The following is a 13,609-nucleotide window of genomic DNA, read 5'->3' as shown; positions in this document are numbered from 1 at the left end:
AACATTTATAGTCTAACAGCTGAGGTCCAGGGATGCCGAAAAAAAGAAAAAAATGGATAGAGAATAAAAAGAGAAGTACCCTTTTGGAAAAGACTAGGACTTATCTACTACACCCAAAAATTGATCGCCAAGTAAATGGACCCTCCAGATAAAACAATACCTACCTGTTGTAACTTTGCCAATCGTTTTTTTACGAGTTTTGAGAATAATTTATATACAATAGGAAAGTTACCTTTTTTTATAGAAATTGCAGGTGATGGCCGTTGCACATTGAAATCGGGAAAAAAGAAACTTAAATAATCTTACACAAAAAAGAGAATTAAAATTTCAGTTTAATGTAAGGAAACCATTTTATTTTACTGTACACAATATGACTTTCAAATTCAATCTTACGCTTGCTCTTACAACCTTCATAACTCTCTACTTCGCTATAATCGATTTTACACTCTTCATTGCTTTTTATTTGCCCGTCGCATAGTAGATCTTTGTTCTCTTGATAAGAAAATACTTATATCTCAGATGTGAAATCTATATTAGAAAAAAAAAATTTCAAGGATTAATGAAATATACGAATAATGAATCAAAGTTGTAGAACTATGATAACTACCATCGTTTTCGTCACAATCCTCGTCATCTACTACTTAAGTTTCAATGTGGGCATGTTTTTTCCAAAATACCAAAATATCAAAAACAAATTTCAAGCTTTTAACGTTTTATTCTTATCAAAAACTGTTGCCAAATCCAAGTGATGCATGACACTCGCGAAAACTGTTCTACGAATTCTACCTTGCATGGAGCTAGGGAGCTCGCTTCAAAAGTTTTCGTGTTCATTTTTGGAAAGTCATTAGTGTATTTCTTACTTTAAAGGATTTACAGTATATAAAAAAAAAAAAAATATATCCCACCTCATCTACACTTGTTAGCTTAATGACTATCAGTGTTATCAACTTCTTCGTTCACGGCGTTGCTAGTCTCCTGCTGAAACATTGATGATTCGGACTCATTTTGTGGTAGACAAATTTGCGGAATGATTTCGACTGTCTCCTTTTCAGCAGTTGCTCCATTATCGAAATTGGTAAATTCAACGCAAGCCATAGGCTCAGGTTCAAAAACAATTTCGGGAATGCAAATGCGTGTGTCACTATGTGAGTTGTTTGTCACGAGAGCAGGTTCGATGGATTCAATGATATCATAACTATATGTCTGCCCGAGTTTGTTGACCACGTTGAGTACTTTACGACTGCCGGTCGTACTCTTTAGAACGACTCCTACTTCAATCTGCTTAGAAGCATTTACTTTACCGGAATTAACATTGTTAACGAGATTTCGCGTTAGCGAATTGGCGAGTTTCCGGTTTTTCTCGCTGTTTGCCTGTTTACGAGTGTCGCCTACAAGTATATCGGTAAAAAACTGTTTAATATTTTTCGGTAATTCGGTACATTCACCTGCAACATAATTTTGTGTCGACAAAAGTGGTAATTTTTCCACTGGAACACTTAAACACGATTCTCGAATATCCATTGCAACAGTTTTGTACGCCTCTTCGAGAAGAGCTTCCTTTTTGCTGTTATAAACAACTGCGTCTTCCCTACTCAAGAACTCTTCGTTTTCGATTGTATGAAATTTAATTTGATTCTTATAATTTTTTAGTATATGATTTCTCAAGTTAGATTTATATCGATAATTCTTATCGAGTGAAAAGTTGTGCTTCTCGTATGAGGCCTGTAGTAACCGTTTAAACTCTTCCGTCAATTGCGATAATTTTATACATTTTTTGAAACCAACAATTTCACGATCTATAAACTGATCAATTGTGGAAATAACATCTCGTTTTAATTCTCTGCGTGTATTATTATCAGTAGCACTTTTTTCCTTATTAAAAAATATAACAGCGCTGTAACACGTTTTGTGGTAAGCTGGAAATTTTTTTTCTCGTTTGAATATTTTAAGCTTGGCTAGTAACATTGCGTGTCCGTGCTTTTTACTCTCTCTTTTCAAATTACTATACACGATTCGGGATTTCGAAACGATCAACTTTTTCGACGAACTCGCGTATTTATCGCATACAACACAAACTTTTTGAGCGAGCAAGACAGATTCATTTTCAAGTAAAACTTCAACATTCGCGTTTGGGTCATCTTCTTCATCTCTAAAAAAAAAAAGAAATTAGCATTTACAAGTTATACCAAATCCTCTCTAAAGTACAGAATATATTTGATATTGTTCTTTCTTGTCAAAGTAACGCCCAGAAAGCGATAATTTATTTTCATGATCATGGTTCTCAATAATTTAATTAGATTGTTGGAGAATTAAATTTTAGTTTTGTTGGCTTGGATAGGATATTAAACGGTATTTAATCCCAAAAAAGTTGCCAATTAAAACAATATTTCAATTCTGTTTAAAATTGTTTTACCAACATCAACATAATATTTCAACTCAATGTATAAGCTTCACATAATTGTACATAGTGTAGAACCCTGATCATCATAAAATGAATCATTGAAGTCTGTACTTTAAATGCATGAACTTGATTTCTACTTTTCTTGTTTTTAAACCGAGTTCCAATCATGTTCATTATATACTCACTCTGATTCAGAGAATAAGGGTTGCTCATCTGCTGAAACATCTTGGTAATCAGGATCGTCATCTTTGCCACTTTTGCCATGGGAAACTTCATCTGAGCTGTCATGCTGTGACTGATGGTAGGCATGCAACATTGTGTTTGTGTGTGATCGTCAAAATTCATTCAAATAGTTTAATGGAACAAATTTATTTGAGGTATAAAATAAAATGAATAATTACCTCGTCATCATCGGATATGCTGTTAGTGATAGCAGACAGGTACTCTTCGTATTCATCCAAAAATTTTTTGTTGATTTTAGTTATGTCATGGTGGCAATAAGAATGATAGTAAAGTTCATCATCTTTTGCAATTTTGGCAGGTAAGATTAATGTGTTGAAGTTTCCTTGCCGCAAATTAAAATGCTTTATAACTTTCAAAGACTTCACCAGTCTTGAGTAAACACTGTTGTTAGTGTATAATTTCAATTTTGCTTGGTCAGACTCTCCTTCCTTGCATAAGATACACAATGGTGCCTAACAGTAATAATAAGAATCGTCAGTAACATGTACAGCTAAATATGTTAAATCTTTATAAGAAAGTTTTTGGCATTCTTGGAAAACATAAATGTATGTAATATACTTACGTCCGGATCCAGATCCAGAGACATTGCTTGAAAGATGAAATTCTTTTTGATCTACAGTGTACTTTTGTCGAACTTATACAATACGTCTGATGCTTGAAATATGATGGTTAACCCTACAAGAAAATAATTGACACAAATCCACACATGTGATTTTTTTGGATTCAACGCAATGGAATGGAGGGAAAAGTGTATACCAAATACGTTTTCAGAGATAAATCACGGTGCAATGCGTTGTCTTCGTCTTCTTAGGGGTTTTGGTGGCTCAAGTTTGGCTGCTTGTTAGCAGCGTCAAGCGTCACTCGAATAGTCGAACGGCCATTAACGAAACTAATGCCAACGGTCGGCTCAGTCGCTCAGTGCAGCGTTGTTTTGGCACCGTTGGCGAAAGAGGATCTACGCATCCCCCACCACTATCGAAACTTTTGCAATGGAAGCCAATCAGAGCAGAGCTACAGCAGGAGTGTAGGAGAGAAGACCTAGGAGCTATTCACATAGACATTTTTTACTTATTTCATTGTGAATATTGAAAAGGGAGTTCCACTGTTCCGCTGAACTCAAATTGAGTGAACAGACTGAAGAGACCTATACTGTGTTCTCAGGGGCCGTACCATATAACTTTTTCTCGCTTCGTGGGCCTATGTTGGAGCTATTCACATAGACATTTTTTGCTTATTTCATTGTGTGAACGTTCATATTGAAAAGGGGGTTCCACTGTTCTGCTAAACTTAAAGTGAGTGGACAGACTGAACAGACCTATACTGTGTTCTCTGTCAGTCAACAAAGCCTGGTCGCAACTATTCAACTACCAATGTAGGTTATAGATAAAAAAAAATTACTTTTTACAGTTTTTTTTGTTGATGTTAAATAATGAGTACTAGGGAAGCTAATACAGATTTCGAATTGAGGGATAGCGATGGAACTCGCTACCTGCTCAGTGTCACTCATCATGCAGGTCTGTTCACTCACTTTGAGTTTAGCGGAAATAAACACAATATTGAACGTGGGTATCTATCTCTCTCACAAATTCCCACCTTTGGTAATGTGCAAGAGACATACATCCACGTTCGATATTGTGTCTCCTTCTACTTGTGCTTCAGCGCAGTACATAAGAACGAGTAGTCTACTTTTCATTTCTTTTTTTTTTTTTTTTTTTTTACGAAATAAATACCTACTTACGTAATGTATTTATTTTTAGGCTTTATTGTAAACGAGTACGTATAGCCTTGGTACAGTAAGGCACATTGTTACATTATATTTGTTACAATTTACAAGTAATGGTTACATATTACATTGGAGCTATTCACATAGACATTTTTTGCTTATTTCATTGTGAACGTTCATATTGAAAAGGGAGTTCCACTGTTTCGCTGAACTCAAATTGAGTGAACAGACTGAAGAGACCTATACTGTGTTCTCAGGGGCCGTACCATATAACTATTTTTCTGTACATCGGCCTGTGTTATAACCTTAGAGAATATATACATGTATATATTCTCTAAGATAGGCCCGCGAAGCGGAAAGAGTTATGGAGCTGTTCACATAGACATTTTTTGCTTAATTCAATGTGAACGTTCATATTGAAAAGGGGGTTCCACTATTCCGCCAAACTCAAATTGAGTGAACAGACTGAACAGACCTATACCTCTTTTTCCATCAGGCAACAAAGCCTATGGTCGCAACTACGTTGACTGACAGAGAACACAGCATAGGTCTGTTCAGTCTGTTCACTCAATTTGAGTTTAGCGGAGCAGTGGAACCCCCTTTTCAATATGAACGTTCACATTGAATTAAGCAAAAAATGTCTATGTGAACAGCTCCTATATGGTACGGCTCCTGTCAACATAGTTGCAACCATAGACCATATAGGCTTTATTGCCTGATGGAAAAAGAGGTATAGGTCTGTTCAGTCTGTTCACTCACTTTGAGTTTAGTGGAACCCCCTTTTCAATATGAACGTTCACAATGAAATAAGCAAAAAATGTCAATGTGAATAGCTCCACAATTGGTTTATACGTTATTGGACACACTTTGTGGTTTGTTGGTACGGTGATAATGTCACATAGACCACCTCGAGAGTGAAGGATCTATGTGGTAGGCATTGATACAGTTGTACTTCGTTGGCACGTTGATGATGTCACATAGATTGATAGACCACCTCGAGAGCGAAGGATCTATGTGGTAGGCAAATTTTGCTGAGAGAAGGTCTCCTAACTCCTAAAGTCTCTTCGAGGAGCTTTGCGTGGTGAAAAAGCACATGTGAAAAATCACAGAAGTACTTGCTCGGGAGCGTCGCACTCGCCGGGAATCGAACTCGCAGTCTTTCGCGTGCCGTCCCACAAACCAGCCGACCGAGCCACCGCGCGCTATGGCTCTGTACGGAAAAGACTTGTGTTCGGAAATGATGTGCTGGTTAAGTTTTTGGTTCGTACCTACCCCCACCCTGGCTTAACTAACTGACCGTGCGTTCGCACATGTAAACAATAGTTAATCAGCTGATCACGTTTTGGCGCACTTTAAGCACTTTTAAGGGTAAAGAGAGGACCACCCCGACCCTAGCCCACAAAATGTTAAAATTTGCAATAAAAAAAATATCAGTACACGTATTTTGAACTGCACATTTCGCCTGTACAAATTATTTTAATTGCACACGTCTGAAATGGGCAAAAAAAATTAATAAACATCAGCACTTTTAGGGGGACACTAAACGGTCCATATCTTCGTAATGAAGGCTTGTATTGAACTGCACACACCTCAAAAAAACTGCACATTACACGATCTTAACTGTACACTCAAATTTTGTAATTGCACACCATTATTTAGTTAATAAATCGATAAAAACTAAATGTCGTAGCTCTACTGTAAATTGTTGTGCATTACTGCGCATGCGCGTGACTATTGGCCAATCATGTGCGTTACAGTGTGCTTGCAGTACTTGCACGTTGGCGGGTATTTACAAAATATTATTTACGTAAATGTAATCGTCCTTTTGTATGTAAACATAGAAATGTCTATGTATGTGTGTATAACTACATGTTTACAACGAAAGCAGCAAATCTGGATAATATTGAGGCAGAAATTAAATAATCTTTATAGAAATAAATATAACAAGAAAAATATTATTGATCATGGGTCATGTTATCCATGGATACAACATGTATGTATGTGTGTATATACACTCCATTGCTAATGCAGAGTGCACCGACATTACCGATGGTGTAAATAGTATTACGGTTGAATTCCAACAACCCAATAACTAATGTATTTATTTTTTTTTATATATATACAGGAAGATTAAAAAAAACTTTTATCCATCTAGAAGTTACAAATATGTTTTGAAACTAAACATGATTCCTTGAAAAATATGTAAAGATTTAATTAAAAAATTTTATTTAGGACTAGATGTATCATGCAAATATACTTTTGACATGAATAATCACTTTTTTGGCTTTAAAAATTATGCTTTGATCAATTGAATTTACAAATTTACCCCGGAATTATTTGTATTTACACATGAAAAAAAGCACAAAGCTTTCACCCAGCTAAATTAATAATGATTGAAAATAGATAGTATGTAGAATCAGGTATCACATTGACTGTCTCAGTAATAGTGCAAAAAAATTTAATCATCAGGGAATTCTGCACGAAGTCATCAAGTATCGTCAATACAATGCGGAAAAATTTTCATTCCCAAAGACGACCACTTTGACCAAATACTTACCTTGGACGGCGTCTCCCGGAAACTACGGCTTAAAAACTTGTCTCAACTCAATGGTACAATGATGAAAAAATAATTCACTACGAAAATTCACAAAATGACGCATAAATACTTACATAGAAAAATACGTTTTTAGCAAAACTTTACTTTGAAACATGGCGTGCATAACACAAGCGACATGGATATGAAAAATGAATTGTTCGAGCAGCTAGTCGGTTTGATTGATCTTGTTGCGCATCCAGAAAACGTGCTGATTCATATTTTGCTTAAATACGGTTACGATATTGAAAAACTTTAGGTTCTCAGTCCTGTCGAGCTTATAATTGTAAATATAGTAACTTCTAAAAAAAAAAAGTTTTTTTTGTATTATTTACTTCAATTAAACTGATGTCTCTATTTTTTCAGCTCTACACGTGTATTGAAAATCAAACGTCGCACGAGTATGATTTTAAAAAAGCCTCGATTTATTAGATTACATAGATCAAAAAAAAGAAGAGATATCTTACAAAAACAAGATTTGGTCTCGGGCAACATTAAATAAACAAATCAACTGTTTTTATTTCTTTTACAGCATTATTGAACACAACACGAAAATAAACACTCAGTTGTGCAGTTAATCAGTCTCAAAAATTCTAATAGTAGATATACAGCACTTTTTACCGGATTTTTGCGGATGCAAAATTGGAAACTCATCGAAAATTTTTCTCGGCTTCAATCGCCACACCCCTAGTCTATACTTGTACCAAGAAATTATTTGACCTGGAAACATAAACAGCTTTTATGTTAAGGGAAAGTTGCCTGATTGGTTGATGATATTCAGATTGTTGTAAAATTTTATTTTTCACTTTCTTATGTAAATATAGTGTTGTCAGAGTATTATTTATTAAAATATTGAACAAAGTGAAAGTTAAACTCTACAAATGTGTTTAAAACGTAGTGTTTATGCAGCATAAAAATTATTATGTATGTATTACATAGAAAATAAATATTTTAAAAAATGTATACAGGAGTTCTAAAAATTAATTGACCTTAAATTGGATACAAAGGGTTTGTTGCTGATTTTGCAATTCAACCAATCAACATGCACATTATGATGGTCTAGATATTTTGTCGAAAAATAAAGAAAGCTAGACGTTAATTGAGATGGTTAAGTTTCTAAAGTATAGAACAATGCATACCTAATTAAAAAAATTTTAATTGAATTTTTGTGCTTTTTTTCATGTGTAAATACAAATAATTCCGGGGTAAATTTGTAAATTCAATTGATCAAAGCATAATTTTTAAAGCCAAAAAAGTGATTATTCATGTCAAAAGTATATTTGCATGATACATCTAGTCCTAAATAAAATTTTTTAATTAAATCTTTACATATTTTTCAAGGAATCATGTTTAGTTTCAAAACATATTTGTAACTTCTAGATGGATAAAAGTTTTTTTTAATCTTCCTGTATATATATAAAAAAAAATAAATACATTAGTTATTGGGTTGTTGGAATTCAACCGTAATACTATTTACACCATCGGTAATGTCGGTGCACTCTGCATTAGCAATGGAGTGTATATACACACATACATACATGTTGTATCCATGGATAACATGACCCATGATCAATAATATTTTTCTTGTTATATTTATTTCTATAAAGATTATTTAATTTCTGCCTCAATATTATCCAGATTTGCTGCTTTCGTTGTAAACATGTAGTTATACACACATACATAGACATTTCTATGTTTACATACAAAAGGACGATTACATTTACGTAAATAATATTTTGTAAATACCCGCCAACGTGCAAGTACTGCAAGCACACTGTAACGCACATGATTGGCCAATAGTCACGCGCATGCGCAGTAATGCACAACAATTTACAGTAGAGCTACGACATTTAGTTTTTATCGATTTATTAACTAAATAATGGTGTGCAATTACAAAATTTGAGTGTGCAGTTAAGATCGTGTAATGTGCAGTTTTTTTGAGGTGTGTGCAGTTCAATACAAGCCTTCATTACGAAGATATGGACCGTTTAGTGTCCCCCTAAAAGTGCTGATGTTTATTAATTTTTTTTGCCCATTTCAGACGTGTGCAATTAAAATAATTTGTACAGGCGAAATGTGCAGTTCAAAATACGTGTACTGATATTTTTTTTATTGCAAATTTTAACATTTTGTGGGCTAGGGTCGGGGTGGTAAAGAGAGGACTTGAAAGCGCTCCAAGTGCGTCAAAACGTGACTAGCTGATTAACTATTGTTTACACGTGCGGACACCCGGTCTACGGTCAGTTAGTTAAGCCAGGGTGGGGGTAGGTACCAACTTTAAACTTAACCAACACATCATTTCCGAACGGAGCCTACACTACATACACATGTCTTTGGATATACTACTCAAGAAATCAGACCGACCGACTAACCGAACGAACGTCAAAAATACCGCCTCCATCAAAATCATTTCTATTAGGCGCTTCGGGCGCCCACATTTTGAAATACGCTCATGTTTTACTTTGACACCATTACATGTTGCCATAGTATCATTAACTCCATATCCATACATTTATTTTCTTTATATTTTTTATTCTTTACTCTTATCGTCATAGTTATTACATTTGCGTGCAAAGGTGGTTGGTAGGTCGGTCCAATTCCAGTTCGGTGCTCACTTCAATTCGCCGGAAGATGACTAGGCCGCTGTTAAATGGGGCGGAAACAGCCAGCGGAACGTCATAGCGGAAGCACAGTGGAAGGATTTGTATCTTATATATATATATATATATATATATATATATATAAAATAAAAGAGTACCCTCACTGCTACTTTCATGAGTTCCACGTTCCGCTCCCTCAGGAATAAATGTCCATCGTTGCACATGAAGCGGAATAGAAAGGCCGCGTCATGACAGCATCTAATAAGGGCATAGCTTTTCAGCGGCAAACATTCGATGTTATGCATTTGATATAAATTTCAATTCTGCACGATGGACATTTTTCCCAGTGGGAGCGGAACGCGTAACTCGTTAAAATGGTGGTGTAAGAACTCTTCTCTTTCCGCTATGACGTTCCGCTGGAAATTTCCACCCCATGTAACCGCGGTCTAAGTCTTCCGACTGACTGATGGTGATGGCAAAAAATACGTACCCAATAAGTACTTAGCACTCAGGGGAGTCGATCTAGGGTATGTTTACTTTGTGCATGTTTCCAAGTTAACGTGTGCATACATTCTGAGATTAAAATTTATTATTTAATTTATTCTTGGAGACATACATACACTCAGAATCTTTCCAAGAATCAATTTAAACGAACCTAGTGGGTCTCTAGGTACACTAGACTGCCAGATATTCCCGACCCCCTCTGACGAGTTCAGTGACACTGAAGTCATAAGTATATTGAAGTCAGGGATGGGTTAATCTGGTCAGGAGGTATTTACGATACGTCACGTGTAATTTATATACTTTATGTGATTTATGTAATTTATGTAATAAATGACACGGGTTTCACGAAAGTAAATTTTTGGTTATGAAAACTTATTAAAACATATGTATATTTGTGCTCGTGTACTAATTTGAAAATTTATAGCTGCTTTTAAAAGAAGTATAAAATCGATCATACACTTTCAATACAACGTTGTTTTTCTGCTACGTCTGTTAGTAAAGTTGAAATTGTACCCAGATTTTAGGATAATAAATGCAGAAAGGTAAGATATTTTAAAATAAATATTTATTATCACATTTATTGACTGAAGTACATAATTTCAGTGTCACTCAACTCGTCGGAGGGGGTCGAGAATATTTGGCCGTCTTGTGTACATAGGTTTTTTTTTCGACTATATATGGTGTAAGATAATAAGACAGATGACGCTACGCTTTGTGTTGTTATGCGATCTGTCTCATGCCAATTTTACAGCAAAATAAGGATCAAAATTGATTTGATCACAAAATTCAGCAGTTTATACCCCCCTAAATCGAAAATATCAATGCTCAATTAAGACTGAAATCAGTCACAAATTACATCGTTGATTCCACGTTGAATCAACGTTGATTTACTATCAATTTTACAGTTTTTTAGTTATTTGCTTTAACAGAATTTATTTAAATTGCAACTAAAACTCTAACATGAGAAAAGCATGACTTAGTTATCAACAATATCGACTAGAATCAATGCTGATTCTACGCAGAATCAACATAGATTCAAGATGGGATCATGAGAGGATTATTGCAATCATCAATGTAGAATCAATGACGTAGTTTACGACTGATTTTATCACTGATATTTTTTTAGTAGGGCCATTAAATACGTAAGATTCCTACAAACCATGAGGCGACTCAACTTCTATAAGAATTTTGGCTGGTATTTTTTTTTAACCATCCCTGGACCTCAGCTCTTAGTCTCATAGAAGCTAGGTCTTAAGAAGTTTTTTTTTTCTGTATCATCATTGTTAGAAGTGTATAAAAAATCCCACCTACACCTACTATTGGCTTCGAGCGCAATTCCAAAATCGCGCCCCTATTGAGCACTTATAGAACGATTGGCCGTGATTAGAAAAGGTAATTATTATGAAATTGAACTTCCAGCTCTATTCACCAGGTGGCCAACCCTTAAATGTCGCTTTTCTACAAGCATGTGGAAATAAATTCATAGTACAGGGTCCGTACCATATAACTATTTTTCTGTATACTGGCCTATGTTATAAGATAGGCCCGTGAAGCAAAAAAAAGTTATATGGTACGGCCCCTGCTATAATCATGTCCAATCGTTCTTAAAGTGCCTAGTGGGGGCGCGATTTCGATTTCGGAGTTACCCTGAAGGGCCTTAAGGCCAATAGGCTGGGTTCCAAAGAATCCAAAGTAAAGCTTATTACTTATTGGTAGCTGAAATGCATCTTTTTTTTTTTTTTTTTTTTTTTTTTCATTAAATGCATCTTAATATATTATATCTCATGCCATAGTTAAGTTACCTATAAGGGACGAGTTTAATTTTCAGAACATACTCAACATGCCACGTCAATCTGAAAATGTAATTTAAGCAAATTTTTCCTGATCAAAATTTTTGAAACAAATCTTCACACAAGTGTAGTAGATTTGATCAATGTAATCGATATGGTTCAATTTAATTGTTCGGATAAAATTTTCATTTGTCTGATGATTCCTGACAAATTAATCGATGAAATAAAATTGGTTCCAAAGATTTTAGTACTTTAATTTTTTTTTATTTGGAGTATACATTGTATGTGAAATAAATTATTGCGTTTGTAATTTTTTTCGAATTTGCTAAACTTTATCACACAATTCTTTATACAATTTTTAATACTTTACGTAAATAATGTGACTTTAAAGAATTTGAATTTAAACACAATTAAAGTATACTAAAAAGATATATTTCCTTAAATACCTCCAACCTTTCAAATTACAGAATACAATTTGTTACTGCAGTATTATGTGTTTTGGTTTAAATTTAATGCACCTTACCTGATAGATTTTTTCCAACAATTATGTTTAATTGACTTCGCAACAGTGTTAAATAAAATTAAAAGTATGTAAAATGTAAATATATTAAAATTGAAAGTAAGTTTAGTTGCAGTTCGATGGAATTGCAATGAAAAATGCATGAACTACAGAGGAATTAATTATTCGATTTTGAATATTTATGATGCAAAACTTGGTTAATGGTATCAAATCCTATATATACTTTTTGCAGATAAAACCAAAAAGGATGAGCTACAATATACGCTTACAGAATTGTCGTTGTGTTGACCATATTTTTTGTTTGCCGAAAAAAAAGGAAAATAGTATTTTAGCTGGACTTTTTAAATTTTTATGTTTGGATTAAAATTTTTTTTTTTGTGAGTTAAATGATGCAAGTTTTTAGAACGTGTTGTAACAACTATTTTTATCATTAAATTCTAAGACAAAAAGTTTTGAACAGTTAGAATTCAAATAGAAAAGTGTCTAGGCCAATGAATTAAAACCACATTATACACTTTATATCATGCTTAAAAATAGTTATCGAAACATTCAATTCGATAAAATATCTTTGTTACATGCATTATCTAGTTCGACTTGAATTTTTTTTTTTTTTTCAAATAGTTTTTTTTAAAGTTCATATTCACAGCTACCAAAAATGTCCGTTATATCATTCATTTTAATAAGAATCTTAAGAGTCTCTTAAAGCATTTTCGTAAAAGCTATATTTTTTTAAACCAAAAGCCAATGAAATTTAAGAAATTCTTACGTGCTCAAAAACTTCAAGTTTTATAAAAAAAATCTTAATGAGAGGTTCTCTTCTAAAAGTAAGAAAAAAATTTATGAATTTAATATACGTCAGATGTAAAACATTAATAACGACGAAAAAAGTTCTCAGTGTGAAAAATAGCTACAAGTCATTGAAAAGGGTTTTTATTAAAAAATAGAGTAATTTTATTGCAAGGGACCAACTCTCGTGTCTAAGTATATCGAATAAATACAATATATCTTATACTATTACATGGAAAATTAGACCGACCGGATCATTATTAGATTGATCAAAAATTCGGTTGTGCTTAATAACGTAGATAGAATATAAAATAAATTAATGTAAAAGCCGAAATAAAAGACTTTAAGTTCCATAAGTCTTGGAGTTAGTTAGTTATGTGACTCTTTGTTAGACAATTTCATCACATATATATATATAGTATATATATATATATATATATATATATATA

The 13,609-nt window shown here is 33.8% G+C and overlaps 1 protein-coding gene and 1 long non-coding RNA gene across 3 annotated transcripts; one reads left to right on the top strand and one right to left on the bottom strand.

Annotated features, from left to right (window-relative positions):
* Positions 1 to 347: 347 nt before the first annotated feature.
* Positions 348 to 3,667, bottom strand: LOC106643077 (uncharacterized). Of its 2 annotated transcripts, XR_016292830.1 has the most exons (7): positions 3,401 to 3,424; positions 3,207 to 3,319; positions 2,803 to 3,096; positions 2,587 to 2,696; positions 906 to 2,149; positions 608 to 809; positions 348 to 528 (listed from the first exon to the last, which is right to left on the bottom strand). XR_016292830.1 is itself a non-coding variant. In XM_089588631.1 (5 exons), the coding sequence occupies exons 1-4, from the start codon at positions 3,228 to 3,230 to the stop codon at positions 925 to 927; spliced, it is 1,653 nt and encodes a 550-aa protein (XP_089444757.1). In that variant the 5' UTR covers positions 3,231 to 3,667; the 3' UTR covers positions 348 to 528; positions 906 to 924. The 2 variants fall into 2 exon arrangements, 1 of the variants encoding a protein (XP_089444757.1); XM_089588631.1 differs by lacking the exon at positions 608 to 809 and having other exon boundaries at positions 3,207 to 3,667.
* Positions 3,668 to 6,775: 3,108 nt separating this feature from the next.
* On the top strand, positions 6,776 to 7,380 carry LOC149375424 (uncharacterized). Its single transcript, XR_016292849.1, has 3 exons — positions 6,776 to 6,977; positions 7,058 to 7,246; positions 7,327 to 7,380. It is a non-coding gene; the product is annotated as an uncharacterized LOC149375424 (long non-coding RNA).
* Positions 7,381 to 13,609: the final 6,229 nt, after the last annotated feature.

The sequence above is a fragment of the Copidosoma floridanum genome, unplaced genomic scaffold, assembly GCF_036245765.1.
Source record: "Copidosoma floridanum isolate Cflo_tuat_1 unplaced genomic scaffold, Cflo_Japanese_pri ptg000007l, whole genome shotgun sequence".
Taxonomy (NCBI): domain Eukaryota; kingdom Metazoa; phylum Arthropoda; class Insecta; order Hymenoptera; family Encyrtidae; genus Copidosoma; species Copidosoma floridanum.
This window is presented reverse-complemented; position numbering and strand designations above follow the sequence as displayed.

Coding starts and splice junctions, on each gene's coding strand:
- LOC106643077 (XM_089588631.1), bottom strand. CDS start 3,230: ATGTCTCTGGATCTGGATCCGGAC. Junction 3,097..3,206: donor CTCTGGATCTGGATCCGGAC/GTAAGTATATTA, acceptor TATTACTGTTAG/GCACCATTGTGTATCTTATG. Junction 2,150..2,586: donor CCCTTATTCTCTGAATCAGA/GTGAGTATATAA, acceptor TTTTTTTTTTAG/AGATGAAGAAGATGACCCAA.